General features: G+C 49.0%; 1 protein-coding gene across 2 annotated transcripts in view; it reads right to left on the bottom strand.

The window, feature by feature from the left end:
• Positions 1 to 24103, bottom strand: part of TDRD9 (tudor domain containing 9) — a 107894-nt gene that overhangs the window by 71587 nt on the left and 12204 nt on the right. For both annotated transcript variants that reach the window (XR_006273516.1, XM_043489291.1), the window contains exons 2-7: positions 18221 to 18327; positions 10581 to 10678; positions 8949 to 9170; positions 8317 to 8439; positions 3713 to 3793; positions 587 to 751 (exon numbers count right to left, since the gene is read on the bottom strand). Coding sequence is in view for 1 of the 2 variants with exons in the window: in XM_043489291.1 (XP_043345226.1) it covers positions 587 to 751; positions 3713 to 3793; positions 8317 to 8439; positions 8949 to 9170; positions 10581 to 10678; positions 18221 to 18327 (796 nt within the window). In the remaining variant the exon portion in view is untranslated. The remainder of the gene's footprint in view (positions 1 to 586; positions 752 to 3712; positions 3794 to 8316; positions 8440 to 8948; positions 9171 to 10580; positions 10679 to 18220; positions 18328 to 24103) is intronic.

The raw sequence follows: 24103 nt of genomic DNA, 5'->3' as shown, positions 1-24103 counted from the left end.
AATTTATGGAAGGATCCAAAGAAACTGATGGTAATTGTGTCCTCTTGTTGGCAGGGGAACTGGGCAGACAGAAGACAGGAGCAGGAAGGAGCTACTTTATACCTGCAAATACTTTCTGATCTTCCAATCCTATGAATGTATAACCCACGTGAAAGCAACTATGAAACACCTGCAGCTTCTCATAAGAACAGATTATCATGCACAGTCCCCACAATGTACTCTTCATTTAGTTGACAGCAATACACTTATATTACAAAATTTAACTGAAATAAAATTACCACCCACCCCCAGCTGAATCTATGATTTTGCAATGAATAAACTCTTACATTTTATTCTTCAATGAAGTGTAAAACCAGTCCAAATAATTTTCACCAGGATATACAATGTGAGGGTTTATTATGCTCACAGTTTATGACAACAAACGCAGCTGTTTCCTTCCTCTTATTCTTCTCCAGGCCCATTTCACACCATTGCCCTGCTCCAATTTTAAGCTCCAATAGAGGTCTGCAACTGTAGCTAACGAATGCAGATTCGATCAAACACAGAAGTACATTCACTGTAAAAGAAACAATGCGTTCCAACATACCCTGCCGTGATGGATGTGCTCCAAGTCGTTGAGGTAATACTCCTCTATTGAAAAGGGCTTTCCTTCCACTTCAAAAACATAAGCTGGGTTCATCTTGTTCTGAACAGGAACAGCGAAGTAGTCTGCAAACTCTCTACAGTTGATGGTGGCTGACATGAGGACAACCTGGAGGAGGAGAAACCATCAAGACAGACAACATAATGACAACGGTGATGATGACTGAAAGGCTCTTTAGAAGCCCAGGCTTCTCTTGTTTTAGTAATTTTCAAAACTTTCATTGAATACTTTGACTTGATCTCCAGTGTAATACAAATTATTACAATCTAAAGAATGCTCAGAGATGTCAACTTTTACAATTTCTCTTCAATTACTTTATCAAGTGAGAAACTACACTTCTCCAATAAAGCTCAATTACAACCATTTACCTAAGAGGACACTTTGCATCAGAAAACTAATTTAGGACAGAACAAGCCCTAGACGGTGTGGTCCAGAAAGCTGAGAGAGCAGAGCAGCAAAGAGGAAGAGGACAAGGGAGCCAGGAAACCTTGACCCTAAGCAGAGAAACGGGAGGCGCCCGGCAACCAGTCCCAACTGAGTGGGACGGCAGAGGCTCGGGGGCTCCCTGCAGGTTTCAGTTTTGCCAGAAAGCAAATCTGGGGTGATATCCTGAACTCAGCTATGACTGCCAGAAGCAGCATCCACAGCCCGCCAGCTGTGCCCTGGAGAAGGCACTAACAGGGTCTCCACCGCCCGCCAGGCTCCACAATGCTAAGCGGGAGGCAGACACAGCTGTCTGCTGGCTGCTGACTGTATTTCTGAAGTCTAAGTCTTCGCAGCAAAGTAAAAACTTTACACAGATATTATTAATACACTTATTGGGCAGACAGAATGTCTGTATTTCCCCTCTGAAGTCAGAAACAAAAGGTCAAAACCCCACTGACCAGAGCTCACTCAGATGCCAGGCTCTGTGAGGCCCCCAAGGGCACACCTGTCCCAGCAGAAGAGCTCTAACGCGTCTGCCAGAGCCGCCGGGCTAGGGCGCTTCAGGGCTTCTGTCCCACCTAAGCGTGAGTCTGCACTGCTCACGGCCTCGGCCGGCCCAGGCTGCCCCAGCCTCCCCGCCTGCATCCTCCCCGCGGCTCAGCTCTCCGCTCATCCCTACAGATGCTCAGCAGCCTGCCTTGACACCTGCTGGTCCGGGGGGGGGCCCGGCTGAGTCTGGGCAGCCAGCGCCAACAGCAGGGTCAGCAGGCGGGGTCAGCACGAAGCTGGGGCCCTCTGGAGGTCTGGGTGCGGAGCAGAAGGGGGACCAGAAGGCCCATCTGCCCAGGCTCCTGCATCTAAGGCCCCCATGGCAGCTCTCTTTTTAAAACAGAGTAAGGGAAGAAGTTTCAAGAGTTTCAAAACACTTACTACAAAGCCATACAGAACATGACTTCTAGTTTCTTAGCCCAACGACATACACCATTACAAGGTTCTATACTCAGAAAGCATTATGCTTCAAATATTTTTTTAATAAATCATGAAAAGACTGAAACTGACAAGCCATTCCCTACTATGCATATGATCAGTACTAAATCCCTGAGCACCATTTCAGTAGCATAGCAGATTTTTTAAAATTCACCAACAGTCTTAACTCTCTTAACTCCTAAAAACTAGAAAAAAAAAACCCATAATCAAGTTATTATCCTACAGTAGTCTTAAAATGACAATCATGGGTTTCCCTGGTGGCTCAGTCATAAAGAACCTGCCTGCCAATGCAGGGGACACGGGTTCCATCCCTGATCCAGGAAGATCCCACACGCCATGGGGTCAACTACTGAGTCTGTGCTCCAGAGCCCAGAGTGCAACCACTGAAGCCTGAGCACCCCAGAGCCCGCGCTCCCCAGCGAGAGAGCAGCCCCTTCCCGTGGCAACTAGAGGAAGTCCACACACCATGGAGACCCAGTGCAGCCAGAAAGAAATAAAATTACTATTAAAACATGGCCATCAAGAAAGGTCTGGTTCTGTTGATTCTCTGCATCATGTGATGGTCATCTAAAGCAGTGAAAGTGAAAGTTGCTCAGTCGTGTCCGACTCTTTGCGACCCCATGGACTGTACAGTGCATGGAATTCTCCAGGCCAGAATACTGGAGTGGGTAGCCTTTCCCTTCTCCGGGGAATCTTCCCCACCCAGGGGTTGAACCCAGGTCGCCCACATTGCAGGCGAATTCTTTACCAGCTGAGCTAGCAGGAAAGCCCAAGAATACTGGAGTGGGTAGCCTATCCTTTCTCCAGTGGATCTTCCCGACTCAGGAATCGAACGAGGGTCTCCTGCATTGCAGGCGGATTCTTTACCAACTGAGCTGCCAGGAAAGCCTATCTTAAGCAATAAGTCAGCCTACTGCAAGCCTCGGGTTCTACTTCCTCAGTGCCCACCAGGTGAGACTGTGACCCTCTCCAGAACCCTGGAAGGCGGGGAGGGAGGAACGTCTCCCTAAGCGAGCCGAGAGACGGAACATGTGCAGACAAGGCACCGTGCGGTCTAGAGGGCACCTGCGTCCCGGAAACAGCAGTCCTCTCACAGCCCTTCCCGTGACGAATGACCACACCAGTCACCGCAGCGCGGAAGACTCCCGCAGAGCCGAGCCGGGCTGATCGGTGTCTAGACTGCATAATAATTATAAACCCTCTGCTACTCTGGCCAAGGTCACGTCCTCATCCTTTCTGTTCAGATAAAATGTAAACAACATTGGCCGTTCCCACAGACTTTTGGTTCGCTCCTAGCATAAGTCTCCTATAAAAGCAGGGCATATAACCACTAACTTCAGCACTGCTTATAAAACAGAGATGACAGACACGAGTCACATCCCCTCAAGTTGGTATTCAGCCCAAAGCCACGCTCCAATACCCAGCACTTCATTATTTTCTAAAGTCTGGAGAATATTTTACAATGTAATGCAATATCATAACGAAAAACTCTTTCACAGTCTGATCCCAGGCCCTCTAGCCAGCTTCCTAGCAAGATCTGGAAGCCTGCAGAGACAACGGTTTTAAGAGCCAGTGCTTTCAACCGTTTCTACTGAACAAAACTACATAATAAACTTTAACCCTAAATATTTCAGTTACTCATGAAATCAACTTTACCTTCACAAAACGTGAATTTGTTCTTAAAAGTTTGCGGACAACTAACAACAGGAAATCCATTTCTTCAGTTCGCTCGTGTACCTACAAAATAAGAAGGGAGGCCCCCACGTGGGAAGGCATCGGTCAGTGCTGAGTGACCGGAGGGAAGGGGCTCACCGCCGCGCCCAGGGCCAGGGCCAAGGCTCCGCGACGGACGCCGTCACTCAGCCCCAAACGAGGACGTGCAGGAGAGGTGTGTGGGCCACTGCCCCCCTCACCCTGGGGTTCCCAGTAGGCCCGACTGGCATCCGGGCAGGGGAACGTCAAGCACGCTCAGCCCCACCCGCTCAATGCCAACAGCGCCCTGGGCCCCTGTGACAACACGGAGAAGCACAGAGCAGCCCCCCGCGGCCAGCCCGGCCCACGGCCCCTGCCCCGGGCCCAGCCGAGCAGTGTGCGGGGCAGCAGGCCGCCTGCTCGGCTGGGCGGGGACTGACAGGAGGCCTGGGAAGAGCAAGCTTGGCAGGAGCGAGCAGGGCAGGGCTGGGGAGGAGCAGAGGGCAGCCCAGAGCCTTGCAGGAGCGTCTGGGACGAGGGGCTACAGGGCCCCAGGGGCCTGCTGCTTGTGGAAAGCTGCCCCGCGCAGACAGTGCCGTCCAGCCGAATCCCCCCAGGGCCTGCCCACCCCCACCAGATAACGCCAAGGGCCGAGTCACGTGTGGTGCTTCTCACACTGACCAGGCTGCCCCGGGCACAGGGGATTCCTCCCTGGGCCATGTCTCTGCTGACGTGGAGAGACGAGCCCCTGAGTCTCAAAGAGGGAGCCCCTTCTCCGCAGGGCCAGAGGCTCCGCGGCTGCTCCTCTGGCCGGACCTCTCAGAAACCCACCTCTCGCTCGTTCCCTCTGCAAACTCAGCGCCGAGCGCAGCACCGCAACACGAACGTGCTGCCTTGTACTTGAGAAGCAGAAACAAGGGCTGTCCTCGGTAAGAGCCCCAAGGGGGCCCTCCTCAGCACCGAGGCCCCCAGCCCCCATGCCACCCTGACGAGCCCCCACAGCTCAGACTTCACCCGACCGCCTCTCCCGGCTGCTGGAGGCCAGGCAGCCCCTCCTGCCCGAGGACCCACTCGGCCCTCCACTCCAGGGTCCCACGGTCCTCTCCCTGACGCTGGCCTTCCTCCGTCCACATAATCACACCTCAGTAGACATCTGTCCCCCCAGCAGAGGGGCAGAAACTACAGCTTCTCCAACTTTATGACCTCAGCACCTAATGAGGCAGGTACTCTACAAATGTTTACTGAATGAATGATTCACCTGAAGTGAGTTTATTCTCTTTCCGGAGCTAAGACGTTAAGGACGTGACCATTCCATTTCCTGCTTATTTAACTTATATGCAGAGTACATCATGCGAAATGCCGGGCTGGATGAAGCATAAGCTGGAATCAAGATTGCCAGGAGAAATATCAATAATTCACATATGCAGATGCCATCCTTATGGCAGAAAGCAAAACTAAAGAGCCTCTTGATGATGGTGAAACAGGAGAATGAAAAAGCTGGCTTAACACTCAACATTCAAAAAGTGAAGATCATGGCATCCAGTCCCATCACGTCATGGCAAATAGATCAGGAAAAATGGAAACAGTGACAGATCTTATTTTCTTGGGCTCCAATATCACTGCAGATGGTGACTGAAGCCATGAAATTAAAAGATGCTTGGTCCCTGGAAGAAAAGCTATGACCAACCTAGACAGCATATTAAAAAGCAGAGACATTACTTTGCCAACAGAGGTCCATCTAGTCAAAGCTATGATTTTTTCCAGTAGTCATATATGGATGTGAGAGTTGGAGCATAAAGAAGGTTGAGCACCAAAGAATTGATGCCTTCGAACTATGGTGCTGCAAAAGACTCTTGGGAGTCCCTTGGACTGCAAGCACATCAAACCAGTCAATCATAAAGGAATCAACCCTGAATATTCACTGGAAGGACTGATGCTGAAGCTGAAGCTCCAATACTTTGGCCACCTAATGCCAAGAGCCAACTCACTGGAAAAGACCCTGATGCTGGCAAAGACTGAAGGCAGAAGAAGGGATAACAGAGGATGCGATGGTCAGATGGCGTCATGGATGCAGTGGACACGAGTCTGAGCCAGCTCTGGGAGATGGTGAAGGGCGGGGGGGCCAGCGTGCTGCAGTCCCTGGAGCTGCAAAGAGTCAGACACACAGAACAACAGCAACACTCCATTCTCTCCTGCCTGCTGCCTTCAACTTCTGCTCTTATATTTGTTTTTAAATTCAAATCATCCCACACAACAGGAACAATATTCTTCGTAAACATGAAACTTCAGGCCTATCCAAACCTATTCATTCTTCAAGCAAACAGTTATCACAGTGCCAAGTGACAAGACGCTCCAGCGGGGGCAAGTTCCCGCAGAGGGCAGCTGACGTGCTCAGGTACCACCACGCAGCTTCAGGAGAGGGGGACGCCAGTAACAAAGTGCACACAGGCGTGTCCACGCCACTCAGGTGTGCAAGTGCAGAAACGCCGCCCTATACAGTCAGAAAGATGCTGGGTCTGCAGAGACGAGCAGAAGCTTGAGCAGCAGAGGCTCTGGAGGAGGTGACCCAGGGTGAGCCTTGCCAGGCCTCCTGGAGGCCTGAGAGAGAGGCTCAGTGACAAACGGTGACTCCTGTGAACTTTATCACACTGACACCACCTTGGGCATACTGTCGAAGTTTGATTTCATCACCACCTAAAGATACTTAAAACTGCCAAAAGTCATGAAGAAAATATGAGCCACACTGCGCATCCCACTGTACTGTAAAGAACAGAACATGTTCGGCATTTCCCTCTCCCAAACACCCAAGAGTCACACAAAACCAGGTACGTGATTGGCCTAGGAAACGCACCCACTCAGCTTTACCTGCAGCGCCGATGGGAGAAACGCTCACATACTGAGGTGTGGGGAAGTCATTCTGGCTGATACACGACATGGCTTGAACTTTACACTAGTTAGAGCAGCCGTGTTTGGTGGCCTGCCACACAAGCATCATGCATCTTCTTTGTCCACTAAAGAAGACGGTGCATTTGAAAGTCAAAATGGAGTAACTGTGGTTCAGTCATCCAGGGCGGAGCAGGAGGCCGCTGTGGACATGAATCCAGACGGCCCTGAAGCCCCGAGGACCTGCATGTCCTTAAGTGTGCCAGACTCCAGGCCTCCACCGCGTTCTCACACGGGCTCTGCCAGCAGCAACCCCATGGTCTCAGGTCTCCGCTAACCCTGCAGCCGTCTAACCCCAAGCAACCCTTGCGTAACTAGCGCCCTTCCTTCTCCCCAGCTCCAATCCTGATTCTTGACAACAGCTCACGTTACATTTGTTTTTGCCTTTCCAGGCCCCCATCCTGTAGCCCAGAACACAATTCAAGTGCTTCATGAATCTGGGTCTCCCAGGCAATCATCCTCAGTTTGGCTCAGATAGCACCCTTCTCTATTCCTACTGCAGACTGTTTGCTGATGATTCCCGCTGACAGCACGTTTGGGTTCCATGCTGAGCACACATGTACCAACAGAGTAGAGAGGCCTTCCCGAGGGCCGCTCAGGGGCCTCACTCCAGCCTCTGCCGGGCGCTCCAGAGCCACCTCGCAGTCTCCCACAGATCCCACTTGCCTGCTGTTTCCAAGGCCTCCAGAAACCAGTGAAGCTTCTCGTGGCATAACTACTGCTGAGGTTTAAACATCCAGAGTCTGGGGGGAGGTACTTCCAGAGCTCCTGGGACAACTGTTAGAACACAACATCACTTCACCTCAAAAACCCTTGTTTAACATATAAACAAAATTGGGAATGCCCTGGAGGTCCAGTGGACAGGACTCGACATTCAATGCAGAGGGCGCGGGTTCAATCCCTGGTTGGGGAACTAAGATTCCACAAGCCCCATGGCATGGCTAAAAGAAGACAGAATAAAGTCAAATCAAATGAAAATCAAATTAAAATATTCCATCCTTATGGAGAAAAGTTGAAAAAGCTAAGACTAGCACAAAGAAAGGGTTCACAGTACATCATTAGGGATTTTTTTTTAGAAAAGTGAATAGATTAATATCATCTATTCTGTTTTTATTGTTCTTATTATTCTTGTTTTATTAGATGCAAAGTATCTGTAAGGTGCTGAAAACACCTACAGACAATTAAAGTTCTTTTAATTGTCTGATGTGGCTAATACTCCAAACCAGGGTCAGCAGGTGCTCCCTGTAAAAGGCCAGAGGGCAAATATGTCCAGCTTCACGGAACATACGGCCCCATCCCAACTACCCACCCCTTCTGCAGTAGCCTCACAGCACTCATAAATGGAGCAAAACTGTGTGCCAACAAAGCTTTATTTGCAGAAATGGGCCAAATTTGGCATGAGGGCTGCAGTCTGCCAACCCCTGATCTAAACAAGGAATCTCTGCATTCTCCTCAACCTCCTCACCCATGCCTTGGAAGGAAGAGCAAAGGATGAAAAGAGCAAATCAACCTCCAAGAGCAGAGTAAGCCGACGTAGACTCAGAGAGCTTTCTGACACTTTACAGGTAACCCGCGCTGTGTTCTCTCAGCAAACAGAAACAGGAGCATGAGAGCAGGGCGCTCACTTCATCAATGAAGACGTGTGTGAACTCCGTCAAGCTCTTGGCACTGACTATCTTCTGCAGCAGGACCCCCGTCGTCATGTAAATTAACTTGGTGTCTTCTGTCGCTATTTTTTCCAACCCTACCTAAAATTGGGAAAGGAAAAAAGAAAGAATTTTCCATTTAAATGGTTTACATTTAACTACAAAGAAGGCACTGTTAATTTCATAAGGAAGCTAAGAAAGGGAACAAAAAATTATCATATATCGCAAAAAATATAGGTTCTAAACCAACATAAATTCTCAAATTGATTTTTCTTCTTCTTTGGTGATGAGGGGAGAGACTGGCTTACTAGTCATATTGCCCGTATCATTTTTTACGTTGAGAAGACTATATACGAAGACCTCTTCAATATAAAGATATAATTAAAGATACCATTATAAAAGCCATGAGTCTGAGAATTCTCACTTCTTTTCTATCCAACTGAGAAAGAAATTAAGCTATTTCCAAGAACTTCCGATTTTCACTATTTTTGAAATTATGCCGTAATTCTGCTCCATAAGCAACTGATTGCATCTTCTTTCCCAGCAGAAAATAAATCACATCCTATCATCGACCTACATAAAAGACAGAGTGAACAAGGAGAGAAGCTCACCTGGTAGCCCACCAATCCACCCAAAACCCAGCCACGCTCCCTACTGATCCAGCGGGCGATGCTGCTGGCCCCGATCTTGCGCGGCTGGGTGACCACGATGTTGCAGTAGGCGGAGCGCTGCAGGGCGTGGTCCAGGACGTACTGCGGGAGCTGGCTGCTCTTACCGCTGCCCGTGGCGCCGTGTATGATCACCACGGAGTTGCTTTCTATCAAAGAAATCACCTAGAAGGGACAAGAGAATTCCTTCAAAATTGCCACAAATCTAACAATGACGAACCGAAAGCTTAACCTCAGGAAGACTTTCAGGATTTCTTTTCTCTTCATCCTTACAGGTTAAATCCTTAACCTAACCACCTAAGCATCACAAAAGGGACACAGGTTACTAGTGGCTGCTGCCCTTGAAACGTCTGACCACTGTGAGCAGTGACGAACGGCTACAGAAATCCAGGCCAAGTTCACTGCCCTCCTAGGTCTCAGCTTCTTCATCTATAAAAATGAAAATACCAAACTGAATTTCTACAGCTCTTGCTAAGTCTAAATTTCTATTATTTTTAAATTATGTGATGAGCCTCCATCTAATTCTACTGAGAAACATGAAAACACAGCTGCTGTTACACATAAGAAATGTACGCTCAATTCTCATTTGAAATTCTTCAGACACACTTTAAAACAAGTAACTTCCACTGCCCCACACAGACTGTGTGAGCAGCCTACAGCGCTAATCCAGTTATCCACCCCTCCCCCACCTCCACCCAAAATGCCACTCAGTTATCACTCTAGCCATCAAAATGGTCAGGGAACGCAAATTAATTTTAATGTTGGCCTCTTAAAATTAACGAAGCATATCTACTCTACACAGTTGCAGGATTCAATCTAAGACAAAGTAAAAATGAATTTAGAACACTGACAGCTTCCTGTCATCTATGACCATTTCCTCCATTAGTACAGGCAATCACGATTTCAATGCATCTACTTTTAACCAGGTTTAGGCCGTGCTAAGTCACTTCAGTCGTGTCTGACTCTTTGCGACCCCATGGACTGTAGCCCGCCAGGTTCCTCTGTCCATGGGATTCTCCAGGCAAGAACTCTGGAGTGGGTTGCCAGGGCCTCCTCCAGGGCATCTTCCAGACCCAGAGATCAAACGGGCGTTTCTTGCATCTCCTGCATTGGCAGACAGATTCTGTACCACTAGCGCCACCTGGGAAGCCCAACCAGGTCTAGTAACACACAACTAATTAAAAATGCAATCACCTTGCTGCTGTATTGCCTGACACTGTTCATAAAATGATGTATCAAGGGCTGATCGATCACAGGCAACACAAACAGCCAGCGTGTAACAGAGCCCCAGGGGAATGCTAGAGGAGGCTGCGGCCAGGGGCAGGCAGCATCCGCGTTCTAACAGGTCTGCGCAGCTGTGCTTGCAAGCAGCAGCTCCCTGGGCCCGCAGGTGCCCACTCACATCTAGTTCAGAGCAGGGGAGACGGGACGAAGGACTGAACAGGAAAAGGGGAGCTGGGGGGAGCTGAGCCTCCCGGTGCCCGCCCGGCCCCTCGTCACTTTCAGACTAGAAACCAAGGGCTGGGTCGCTGGCATGCAAACAACAAAACCACATCATGAGAAAAATAATGTTACCTCTTCTTTACATCGGCTTATAGGCAAATCAGGATATTTATAGGCTGTCTGTGGGATGCACATCACATCGCTTGATTTAGCTAAAGGTGGCCTTGGACCTGGATTCAGACAAAACAAACAAATACAATGCTATTTCTTATGTGAAAAAAGCAAGATCAACAACCCACGTTTTATCTATATATACAGCATATACACAGCAAGCTGTTTACACACACAAACACACATTCACCAGCTAACACTGAGAGCAGGGTCATCACAAAGTCCCTGAGCACCCGCCACTAGGAATGCACAGGAGCGGAGCGACACCTCCCCGTCCATCACAGCCATCAACACTGCAGGCCGGCGCCACCTTCTAAGGCAAGAGACCTGCAGAGCGCAAAGCTCATCACTTGCAAACAGCACAAAAATGATTAGCTTAAAGAACTAACTTTGATTTGAAAATTCACATCAATTTTCACTCCTCGCTACTAGAACAAATCAGCAGTAGACAACCACACACCCCCTTGAGGACAGGGATCCTGAGAGGGACCGTCTTTGCGCTGACAAAGACTCCCCAGGGGAGCTCTGCCCAGTCCTGCGAGTGAATAAAAGTGTGAGCTGCTCAGTCGTGTCTGACTCTTCGTGATCCCATGGACTATAGCCTGCCAGGCTCCTCTGTCCTTGAGATTCTCCAGGCAAAAATATTGGAGTGGGTTGCCATGCCCTCCTCCAGGGATCTTCTCGACCCAGGGATGGAACCGGGGTCTCCTGCGTGGCAGGCGGATTCTTCACCATCTGAGCCCCCAGGGAAGCCCAGTGAAGGTTCTCTTATGAAAACATACGCTCCTCTCTGATGATGCACAAATTCTTGACAAGCTGAGAATCATCAAAAGTCACAGCATACAAGCTTTTATTGGGAAATAATTTTATTTCCAAAGTAAACTCTGGAGCTTCCCTGTCTCTCCCAGACTCAGCACGGGGCTGGCCCTCCCGCCCCTCCTCTTGATGCCCCTTCCTGCTCCTCCCAGCGCTGTGCTGCTCCAGCCTGCCTCTCCCTCTCTGCCCGGCCACTGCTGGTCCCACCCGACACACGTGTCCCGGCTTCTCTTCTGCTCTCCTACGTGCTCCCCTACGCATACCCTCAGCTTCAAAACTGGCCTAGCTATATAATTACAATACGACTATTTTCCTGCCGTTGAACCAAGAACTTCTTCTGAGCCTTGATAGCAGAGGGGCCAGCTCTGCTCCCCTTTGTGGAAACAGAGTTCCTCCCGGGGCACCAGGCACCGACCTCAGGAGGCAGTTCTCCAAGTCCTGCCCCCGACAGCTTTCTGACCTTCCAGTCACCTCACTGCTGACGGCGAACTCAGAAGCCTCTCGTCTCCCTCCCTCCTCCCCTCCCTCCTCCCCTCCCTCCTCCCCGCCTTCACAAGTCACAGTCGTGCGGCTGCCCCCTGCTCCCACCGGGGCACTCCCTCCCCGTCTCAGCCCTTCTAGAAGCACTCGGCTCAAAAGCCCTTAAATTAACCACGCTATCTTCAAAACACTGAGCAAAATTCAGAGTGTGAACAGTTCCTAATTTACAAATGGTTCCAACATTTTATTAAATTATTTGGAATTCTAAATGATGGCTGGGTACCCAGACTCTACAAATCCAAGAACTGAGCTAATACATGCCTAAATAGGGAAAAAACCTGGCCCTTCCCTCTCCTGGGGCCGGCAGGCTTATCCATCAATAATCAGCCTTTCCAGCACAAACAGAAGGGCTGAGGCTCCGCAGCCCAGGGCGCCCCGAGAGACGCGGTAGGGAGGCGGTGACAGACCGTGAGTGGCCGGGGCTGCCGGGGCCGCGAGGCGGCTCGGGCTCTCCAGAGAGAGCAGAGGCGGGCAGCGGCGCTTCTCGCTCAGAGGCCGGCAGCCACGGCTCCCAGAGCCGCTGAACGAGCCATCACATTAACCACACTAACGTGACTCACACTCCTTGATGACATGCATTTCGAAGGCTGCTACTTAAACACAGAAATGCTACAAGAAAAAATTCCGAAAGGCCTAACTGTATTGTCTAAACCATAGCCCTTCCTCTGTTTAACACGAAACACGGGCTGACATTTCTAGGTCAGCGGCTAGAGCCAACCCAGCCTCCGCGTCCACCGCCAGAGGGAGGACCGGGAACCAGAGAGCGGCTCGGGCGTGCACCTCCTGCATCCGTGAGGCAGCAGCCCGATCAGCGGAGCGGCCCAGGCAACCGCCGAGAGCGGCACGTGGGGGAGGACGGGGCAACTCAGGGCGAAGCAGCGCGCTGCACACGGCCAGGTCTCAACTCAGAAGGGACGTAAGAAACACCTCCCCTCAGAGCCCGCGGTTTTTATTTTCCTGTTTTCTCTTTACTCTAGGTTATTATCATTAAGATATTTCACTTGATCTGGAAAAAATGGGAAACCATGAAAATTGCTAGTTTCTCTTTACTAAGTCACCCCATTATTTCGGCATCAACCAAATCTAAAATCTAACCCCAAAATTCAGCAGTTCAGGGCTCCAAATAGGATACAATGGATATGACGGAATTTAACTGAAGAACATAACAACACTGCTTATCAAAAAATCTATTAGACACTGTACACTATAGGAAAGAAGCTTAATTACTACATTACTGATTTAACCATAAAATTAAATCTTCAAAATAAGTAATTACATATCACTTTCTCCAAGTAAGGGTTGGTATTCCAAATACAAAATTAAACTTAATTTGACTGTTTCCTTCTTAGTTATTAAGAACTCCATAAAGGCCATTTTTTAAACCCAGAAGAAAAGTTCTGAGAGGGATGAAAATCACCAACAGAAATATCACCAAACAAAAAGGGAGGCCATACCATGGCCTTTCATCACGACTACAGACACACCCAGGACGAGTTCAAAACTGCTGTGTGAAAACAGCAGAGACCCGGCAGGGCTCCAGTCTGGGACCAAGCTGCTCAGAGATGCTGCTAAATTTCTACTTTGAAAAAATGATTTACCTTTAATCATACAAGAGAATTCTAATGTTACTCATAGAAATTTAGTGAATGTGCGTTCTTGGATTTCTATTTAGAAATAATTTTTAAAAAGAGTTATATAGAGGAAATATCACCTGCATCACACCAAAAGCAAACGTGCTCTGTATCTGGGCATGACAAAATGCTCACTCTGAAACCTTGGTGCTGGACCAGAATTAGGGGACTGACACGATCTCACAGTTTTAATGCAAACAGACAGAATAGGGATAGAAGCTGCTGTGTGCGTGTGTGTGCTGCACACACACACACGCACACACACGTGCACACACACACTCTCTCGAGAGAACCGCCTCTCTGCCTCACAGGCACTGCCACGCTTCAGAAGCCGGAGCGTGAGCACCGCCGCTCACCACGGCCCCTCTGCCCCCACGTCCCCGTCCACACGCCCCGAGTCCTGCCCAGCTGGCCCCAGGCCTGCTCCCCGCTCCCCGCCATCACCAGCCAGTGCTGCCCTGCCCGGGCTTCTCGGGTCCACACCGGCCCCTCCGATCCAGTCTCTCCGGTATGAGCAGTGCGGTCTCCTCAGAACACTCCTCACTGGACACTCCTCCCCTCAGACCCACCCAGGATAAACCCAGAACCTTCAGCCCACTGCTCTGAGCTCTAGGACCAGAGCTCGCCGGCCCAGCCCGGCCCAGCCAGCAGCTGCACCCGCATCTCCCCGTCGAGCGCGCTTAGCTTCCCTGCTCCGGCGACACGGACCCTGAGCGCCAAGCTCACACCACACCCCGTGCCTCTCCTACAGCTCTGAGCACCCCAGGCCCACTGCAGTCTGGCTGGCTCCTTCTGCAGGCTCCAGGGAGGACCCTCCCCACACCTTTTCAGCTTCCGGAAGGCCTGCGTCCCCTGGCTCCCCGCATCCTCCTCGATCACGCAGCCCGCGGCACCTGCCATCACATCCACTGCTGACCCTGGGAAGAGCCCCGCGCTCACGCCGGGCCCACCCAGCAGCAGCCCCGTCGCAGGCTCCTGACGTCATCGCAGCTGCGAAGCCCCTTCTACCACGGACGCAGCACAGGCACCGCCGCTCTGAAGGCGAGGGTGCGGGCCTCTCGGGAGGGCCGCGACTCAGGCCCCCGCCGCCCCCGCCCAGACCCCCACGCCCAGCAGTGCCGGCCCTCTCCCAGGGCTGGGGGCTTCCCTGCTGGCTCAGCTGGTACAGAATCCGCCTGCAATGTGGGAGACCTGGGTTCGATCCCTGGGTTGGGAAGATTCCCTGGAGAAGGCAAAGGCTACCCGCTCCAGTCTTCTGGCCTGGAGAGCTCCACGGGCTGTACAGTCCATGGGGGTGCAGAGTCGGACACGACTGAGCACCTTTCACTCTCCCAGGGCCAGAGCCTCACTCTCTCCCACTATAGGCCCTTGGCACATATTCCCCTCTGCCCGATCCCCACACTGCCTAGGTAACCTCCAAACCTTCTACTCATCCTTCAGTCCCAGTCCCAATCACCACTTTCCTGGACCCCAGCTCAAGTCACAGCTCCTGTCCCAGGTCCCCAGAGAGCTACGTTCCAGCGCAGTCACCTCTAAAGCACCCTTCGGGTACCTTGTGTGATTACATGATAACCTCTCTAACAGGAGAGCCCAGGCAACCTCCGCTCACTGCTCCCCACGGTCCCTGGCTCACATCTTGATAAACACTGGTCTTGGAGTGAATCTTCCAAGTGCAGCCAAAGCTGTATGACTCCCTAGTGAAAATTTCCAAACACATTAAAGGCGCCACGGGCAGAGGACACAAAGAGTTTCAAATATGAACCCAAATCAAAGGTTCCAAGAGCAGACCCTGGGACTCGCAGGCATCCCTCTGGAACCTAGCGGTTTCCGCACAGGGGCCAGCAGGTGCGCACCGGGCGCGGAGTACGCAGGGGCAACAGGAAGGGCCCCGGTACCCAGCACTGTCTAAAAACTAACACACTTCCCCAGGAGACGGCAAATGACGGCCGCCTGTCCACGGGAACACACAGCTGTGGTGGGCTTCCAGCAACGTCTGCAGGTCAAATCACCAGTCCTCGCCTACGGCTGATTCATGTTGATGTCTGACAGCAAACAACAAAATTCTATAAAGCAATTATCCTTCAATTAAAAAAATAAATAATGACTTGAAAAAATCACCAGTCTTCTGTTCACTGACACTGAAGAGACTCGAAAGGCCTCCCTCACATAAGCAGTGATGCAGTGAACGTTCTTACACGTACTGCGTTGTACTTTTCTTAGCGTAAGTAAACACTGGATCAAAGGACACACACTATCACTTTGAACTGTCACTTCTGGTAATAAGGTACCGGCTTGCGCAGACAAACATTCCCCCTGAGGACAACTAAAGATGCCAGACTGAATACATAAACACCATCTTTAAAAAGCCAAAAGTCTGGTGAGAGAGGAAAACACCCGGGCACAGTCTCTAGCAAGGCAGGAATGCAGAGGGGAAAACGAAGAACTCAAAGCTTCTGCCTCAGGAAAGAGACCGGCAAGGAGAAAGGAACCGGCCAGCAGCAGAGTGGCCAGAAAATGAAAAATACAAACTGAATGAGTGTGGGGATCTCTGAGACAACGGCTCAGAATTTTTCAGAACTGATGAAAGATATCAGTATTTTATATCGAGAAGTCCAAGTGAAGACCAGAATAAGGATTAATATACCTTTATATATGGGCTGTATTTTGCAATTTTCAAAAAGGCTGAAAAGAAAAGGAAAATATTACTCGAATCCCAACTTCTACCCCTACATCAGAGCCTAATACACAGGGGAGAAGGAAAGGGGGAAGAGCTTCCTGCTGATCGGTGGGAAGCTTGTGACGGATGAACTTGCGTAAAGCAAACAAACCTGAAGCTTACTTCTACCACATGAACCAGGCCAAACGCTAACAAGGAAGCCTGCACAGAGCGCGCGCTCACAGGAAGTGACGAGCTCAGTGTAAACTCTGAGCAGCTGCACCCCTGCGAGGGGGAGAGATTAAAAGGGACTTTTATCTATTTTACACATTTATGCATTATTTAAAATTGTGTTTTAATACAGTTATTTTTAAAACTATAACTTTTTTCACTATTTAATGATACAGATGATTTTAAAAAATAAAACAGAAAATTCACATTTATAGGCTAATGAACATCATTAAATTTCTACATGTGACTTAGATAAATTCGTTTATCTTTCATGTATCTGAAATGTTTTTTCCTTTACTTCCATTTTTGAAGAATATTTTTGCCGGGTACAATATTTGAGGTCTTTTATTATTTTACAGATTTTACTCCACTGTATTCTTGCTTGCATTGTTTCCAATGAGAAATCTATGATCAAGTTTGTTCCTCTATACATAATATGACTTTTGCTTTTGGCTACTTCTTTTCTAAGAATTCTCTCTTTATCTTCACTTCTGAGTTATCTGGTTATGCCCTGTGTTGGTTCAGTCTCGTTCCTGTTTCTTGTGCTTATGGTTCACTGAGATTCACTGATTAGTATGTTCGTAGTTTTCACCAAATTTGAAAAAAATTCAGCCACTATTTCTTCAAATAGTCTTTTTTGTCCCCTCTTCCAATCTTTCCTCCCGTTTTGGTATAGCAAGTGCACATATTTTTGAGACTTAAAGCTTTTTCACAACTCATTGGTACCCTAACTATTCACTTTTCATTATTATTTTCTCTCTGCATTTCATTTTACATAGTTTCTACTGCCATGCCTTCTAGTTCATGAATTCTTTTGCAAAATCTAATCTATTTTTTTTTTTTGCTGCAGGACATGTGGGATCTTAGTTCCCTGATCAGGGATCAAACCCACGCCCCCTGCAGTGGAAGCAAGGAGTCTTAACCACTGGACTAATAGAGACATCTCCAGAATTCTTTTTATCTCATATGCAATAGTTTCCATCTCTAGAAGTTTAATTTGGGTCTTTAAAAAAATCTTTCAGGTCTATTTAACTTTTTGAACATATGGAATGTAGTTATAAAAACTACCTAACAATAAACATTTTTATCTGCTAATCCCAACACCAGTGTCAGTTCTGGGTGAATTTTGATTGATTGATTCTTCTCTTATCCAAGGATATATTTTCCTTCTTTGCGTAACTGTTGCTTCCAATTGAATTTCCATCAAGATATGTTTCATACAGTACAAAACCCACCCTCTTACAGTAAATAATTTGCTGTAGTATATTCACAAAGTCACACAGGTATTCTTGGTATTGCTGTTTAGTCGTTCAGTTGTGTCTAACTCTCTTGTGACCCCATGGACTGGAGTCCACCAGGCTCCTCTGTCCATTGGATTTCCCAGACAAGAAGACTGGAGTGGCTTGCCATTTCCTTCTCCATATAATAACTTTAACAACAATTTTAAGTATTTCTAATTAATAGTAAGGTAAGGGACCATTACTAGTCTTCCAAAAGGCAGACTATTTAGACACTATACTTAGAAGAGAAAAAATGAGCAACTTACAACCTATCACACACTCACGATTTATAATCTATCATACACTCACTCCCCTAAAAATCCTGAATTAACAAGCAACACGGATTCTTCATCGATCAAAATATTACTACATTTTTAAGGACTTTTAAGAGCTTAACGCTGTGAACAGCTCACTTATATTTTCTGATATTTAAAGATACCTGTTTACCTGAGCCACTGATTAAGTGATCAAGGAAATACAGATAAAATTCTTGTGCTTCAAGTTGTCTGTATTTGTCAACATACTCCATCTCTGCGCTCTTTTCGCCCAGGAGCCTGCAAAGAATATTAAAAGTTAGTATACTGTTTATAAAAGGCCTATAAAAAGTATACTGTTTATAAAAAGCCAAGAAATTTCCATGTGCTGGGAGAATTCTTGAATAGTTAACTTTTACATTAAGCCCTACAAGAAAAACTGCAAATCATCAATAAACAAATGAAAATACAATCAAATTCACAGTCAGTCACCAAAGAGATGCAAATTAAAGCAATGAGAAAGTGTTTCCACCCTTCAAACTGGCCAAAAGAACAAATGGTCTCAGCTCAGGAGGAGAGGGTGGTAACAGACACAGCTATGCGCTCTGCAGGGCAATCTACGGCATCTGTCACAACTCCCTCAGGGTCTTCCCAAGAGCAGCACTGTGCCCGCAGACACGGGAGCATGTGCAGAGACACGCGTGGAGGCTGCGGGGTTTCAGAACGAGCCTCCCCAACACGGGTCATTTTTGCATGAGGATTATTTTGAACTAAAGGCAGTCAAGATGCTACAGGTTCAGAGAGAACAAAGGCAAAACATTGTCTGACATAAATCATAGAAATGTTTTCTTAGGTCAGTCTCCCATGGCAGCAGAAATAACAGCAAAAGTAAACAAATAGGACCTAATCAAACTTATAAGCTTTTGCAATGGAGACGAAACCAAGAAAAGACAATTTACAGAATGGGAGAAAATATCTGCAAATAATTCAACCAACAAGGGCTTAATTGCCAAACTATACAAACAGCTCACACAGCTCAATTTTTTTAAAAAAAGGTAAAAAAAATGGGCAAAAGACCTGAATAAACATTTCTCCAAAGACAACATCCAGGTGGCCAACAGGCACATGAAAAGATGCTCAACACTGATAATTATAAGAGAAATGCAAGTCAAAACAACAGTGAGTACCACCTCACCCCTGTCAGAATGGCCATCATCAACAAGTCTACAAATAATAGGGACAGCTCTGGCAGTCCAGTGGTTAAGAACCCGCCTTCAGTGCAGGGGACACGGGTTTGATGCCGCAACTACCGAGCCTGTGTGCCACAACTAAGACCAGACACAGCCAAATCATTTTCTTCTAAAGTCTACAAACAATAAATGCTGGAGAGGGGGTGGGAAAAGGGGACCCTCCTACCCTGCTGGTGGGAATGTAAAATGGTGCAGCCACTGTGGACAACAGTCTGAGGTTCCTTTAAAAACGGGAGTTACTGTATGATCCTGCAATCCCACTCCTGGGCATAAACCCAGAAAAGAACTCTAATTTGAAAAAATACATGCACCCCAGTATTCCAAGCAGCAGTATTTACAATAACCAAGACACTACTTTGCTGACAAAAGTCCGTCTAGGCAAAGCCATGGTTTTTCCAGTAGTCATGTATGGATGTGAGAGTTGGACTGTAAAGAAAGCTGAGCACCAAAGAACTGATGCTTTTAAACTGTGGTGTCGGAGAAGACTCTTGAGAGTCCCTTGGACTGCAAGGAGATCAAACCAGTCAATCCTAAAGGAAATCAGTCCTGAATATTCACTGGAAGGACTGATGCTGAAGCTCCAATACTTTGGCCACCTGATCCTAAGAACCAACCCTTTGGAAGAGACCCTGATGCTGGGAAATACTGAAGGCAAAAGGATAAGGGGATGACAGAGGATGAGATGGTGGGATAGCATCACCGACTCGACAGACGTGAGTTTGAGCAAACTCTGGGAGTTGGTGACGGACAGGGAAGCCTGGAGTGCTGCAGCCCATGGGGTTGCAAAGAGTCGGACACGACTGAGCAACTGAACTGAACTGAACTGAAGGCATGGAAGCAACCCAAATGACCATCTGCAGAGGGATGGATAAAGAAGATGTGGGGGGGGGGGGGTATAAAATATACACAGGGACACTCGGGCAAAGACCAGACAGAAACGAAGACTGGGCAGCTCTGTGAGGGAGGCAGTCAGGAAAGCAGAAGCCCTGAGCCAAAGTGCCAGGAAGGTGGGCAGAAGGCCCATGTGGCTCCAGCAGAGAAAGCTCGGTGGCCGGGGGCAGGGAGGGCAGCTGGAGTTACAGAAGAGCCAGGGATTTGGGTGGAGGGGAACCAGGCGACTGGCAGGGCCAAATCCTAAAGATTTTGGCCTTTGCTCTGAGTGAGGTGAGTTTGGCCATAGAGAGAGAAATAACAACACCTGACTCCTATTTTAACAGGATGGCTCTGACTGGGTAACGTGGGGTGGAATGATGGGGGCTCAGACACAGCAGAAAAGCAACAAGACCCCCTAACAGACCACCACATAACCAAGGCCAGAGAGGACACTGCTCAGACCAGAGGGGCAGCGGTAAAAGCGGAGCCCACAGAATATGCTGTCACTATTAGACCTGCATTGTGTAAAACAACCACGTCCCTGGTGGCTCAGATGGTAAAGAATCCGCCTGCCGTGCAGGAGGCCTGGGCTGGGAAGATCCCCTGGAGGAGGGCAGGGCAACCCGCTCCAGTATTCTTGCCTGGAGAATCCCATGGACAGAGGAGCGTGACAGGCTACAGCCCACAGGGTCGCAGAGTCAGACACAACTGAGCGATGAGGCAGAAGCGTGGCACATGTAGAAGCACAAACAGAGGAACCAGGAGCGAGCTCAAGGTTCCCATTTCCAGTGAGAGGGGTGAGCACTCTGCACCCCGCGCAGAAGAGAGCTGTGGCCCCTGGCGGAACGCGCGGCAGCTGCCGGGGGTGCTGACCAGCAAGCAGCGGCGGCAGACTGGGGAGAGACGAGAATTCAGAGCACACACCGGGCACAGAGCATCGCGTTCACCCCGGCAGCCCCTGGCCTGGACTCCCCACACTACAACATGCACGTGGGCCCTGGCACAGCAGAGGTGTGGGGGACTGATCTCCTTTAGGATGGACTGGTTTGATCTCCGTGCAGTCCAAGGGCCTCTCAGGTCTCCAGGACCACAATTCGAAATCATCAGTTGTTTGGCACTCAGCTTTCTTTATGGTCCAGCTCTCACATCCGTATACAACCACTTTAACGACACGGACCTTTGTCGGCGGCGCAAACTCTCACGGCCCTTTTTCTTTGTCTGTCCACTGCTCGGCCTAGAGGGCAGAGGCTGCTGCAGGAAGTGCTTGGCAAAACAGGACAAGAAAGCCCCCACTTCCGGCAGAGGACCAGGAGAGGGAGGCCCTGGGCGGGACAGCACCCGGGACGCTGCAGACCCCCGGGACCTCTAGAACCGCCGTGCTCACCCGGGCTGGGCGCAGCACCAAGCCCAGACAGCCCGGCACGGACTTGGGAGAACCGCGCACAGATCCGGACAGCCCTACCGAGGCTCAGAGGCCCCAACAGACCGCAGATCGCTGCCCACAAGAGGCCGGGTGGAACCTGCAGTCCCACAGACTGTGGCAAGACCCAGCGCCCATGATATGATGATACTCCAAGCGCCCAGGGCGTACCCATAGGGACTGCGCTAGGAGCCGTCAGGAGCACTCCTGGGCGAAGCGACGACCCCTGACTTTGGATAATGGCTATCCAACCTGGGGACCCCCCACCTCACACCAACCGCAAATCAACTCCAAACCAACTCTACACCCAGGGGGTACTTATTTTTTAAGCCTAAAATGCTGATCTTCCTCTACGTTATATCTTTGGAGTAAAGAAGTCTTTAAACAAGAACACAAGAAAGAAAAATATTAATGAGCAAGTTATGAACTCTGTGAACATGTCCACAAAGGTAAAGGGCAAGAACAGAGGTCACGTGAGAGCAAGCACGCAGCACACAACCCAGGCGCACGCCGAGAGTCCCCTCCCTTCAGGAAGACACAAACACAGCCAACACAACTGTGGCTTTTAATGTGAAATGTCTTGTGGAGGGAATAACATTGGGGAAAGAAATTTTACATCAGTTTCCCAAATGTTGACTGCATCTTTAATAGACCAAAAAAAAAAAAGAACCAATAATCTAGAACTTTGAGGTCGGCAGCAAAGGAATTAAAAAGAGAGTAGTCTCCTTACAATGAGAAATCTTCCTTTAATTGCAATAGAAAGCTGCTGAGAACTGTATAAGGCGGCCCTGACCATAAATATATAAAATCTGCATATATACAATCTGACTCCTTAGCCTGCCCTTCAGGATTCCAAAATTTTGTCTTTTTAGACTTAAATTTAAGTGCTTCCTTATACATCTTAGACTTTTACACACACGCACACTAGCGGTGACATGATCCTACTTCACTTTGTCTTTTATAAAATTTTCTACAATTCAGCCGAGAGGTAGCCTGGAAAACCATGACCGTGACCAAAAAGGAATTAACCTAACCGCTCCACAGGTCAAGTTTTATGTCTTCCACACACAACAGCCTCACGAGATTACAATCAATTAGAAAGAATTCACTTATTCAACTTACTAAAATGTTTGATGAATAAAATCCAACATTATTCTGATTATACTCTGATGAACAGGCAGGATTAATGCAAAGGTACTTCCTTACCTGGATCTACAAATATTTCTGTTCTCTATGTACATTACAGTAGGGGAACCTGCTGTGATCAGAGAATGGCATTTGGGCTCTATTTCAGTCTAACAATCTCAGGAGCTAGGACAAAAGAAACAAAACTTACAATACTACAGGCAGCACACCCTAAGTATTAGAAAAACTGGCTTATCTGAGGATGATCAAAGGAAAAGGTACTGAATGTGTCAGGGTGGCAGGGAACCTTCCGTGAAGGTCAGACTTGGGCAAGTCTCGATAGCCAGCTGGGTGCTAACAGGCCCAGGAGAGGTGGGAGGCCGCCCTCGGGAAGTTCTCTGTGTGGCTTGCTCACTGACCCTCAGGTCTCTGCTCAAAGGACAGCCCGTTCCCAAGAAGGCCTTCCCCGACCCCCGCAGCCGACCAGGGAGGCCTCGAGTGTGCCAGGACCACTGCACTGACCCCTCGGGGACTCGAGTTCATCTGCCCACGGGGCAGGGAAAGACCTGTCCACCGCTGCCCCCTGCCCCTCGCTGCCCCCCCCACCGCAGTCCCCGACGTGCACCCGGGCCTTGGCACAGTCGGGCACAGTCAAGGATACCTGCTGAGGGAAGGAGAGCCACAACCCCAGGGCGGGCAGAACAGAACCTGGTCTCAAAGGACAGTAGCTTAGCAGTGAAGAGAAATACAACCGGAGCTCAGACAAACAGGGCTCAAGGGGAAAATGATGTTTTTCCCTCAGACCGAAGAAAAAATTAGTTGGTATTTAAATGGGGCCCTGAAAAAGAGAGTTACAGTACAGGTACATGGAAAAGAAAGACAAGCCCCTCAGCAGAGTCACTGTGAGGGCAGCTGAAGGGTCAGAGCCGGGCACACGCGGGACAGACACTGGTGTGCAAGCAAGCAAGCCCGGGACAGAAACGTGGGTCATCTTCCACATCCCATACAGTTCTGACACTTCAGAGGCAAGCATGTTAAGAACTAAAGCAATGACAAGGAGGTTATTCAGAGGGAGAAGCCGCATGATTCACGGTACCACTGGGAGGAAATCCAAGAGGACAGTTCTGTCATAAGAAACTTTCCTCCCGTCCTTCTCATGGCGCTATGCACGATGCAATGTGAAAACCTGCTCGTTGCAGATAATGAATCCTGACATCTGGGTTTTCTAACATGTGAGTAACAGGAGCTGCAGGGTGGCCACACGCATCCCTCTTCATCGGGTGTGACATGCAGGTCTGATGTGGACGAACAACATCTACTCGTCACAGTTCAGACGAAGCAAAGAGCAACACGAGAACCAAAAATTACAAAAGGGAAGTGCTGTGCAGCCATTTAACACAGACCTAGA

The sequence above is a fragment of the Cervus canadensis genome, chromosome 17 (assembly GCF_019320065.1).
Source record: "Cervus canadensis isolate Bull #8, Minnesota chromosome 17, ASM1932006v1, whole genome shotgun sequence".
Taxonomy (NCBI): Eukaryota; Metazoa; Chordata; class Mammalia; order Artiodactyla; family Cervidae; genus Cervus; species Cervus canadensis.
Note: the sequence above shows the minus strand (reverse complement) of the source record. Positions and strands in the feature narration are given on the sequence as shown.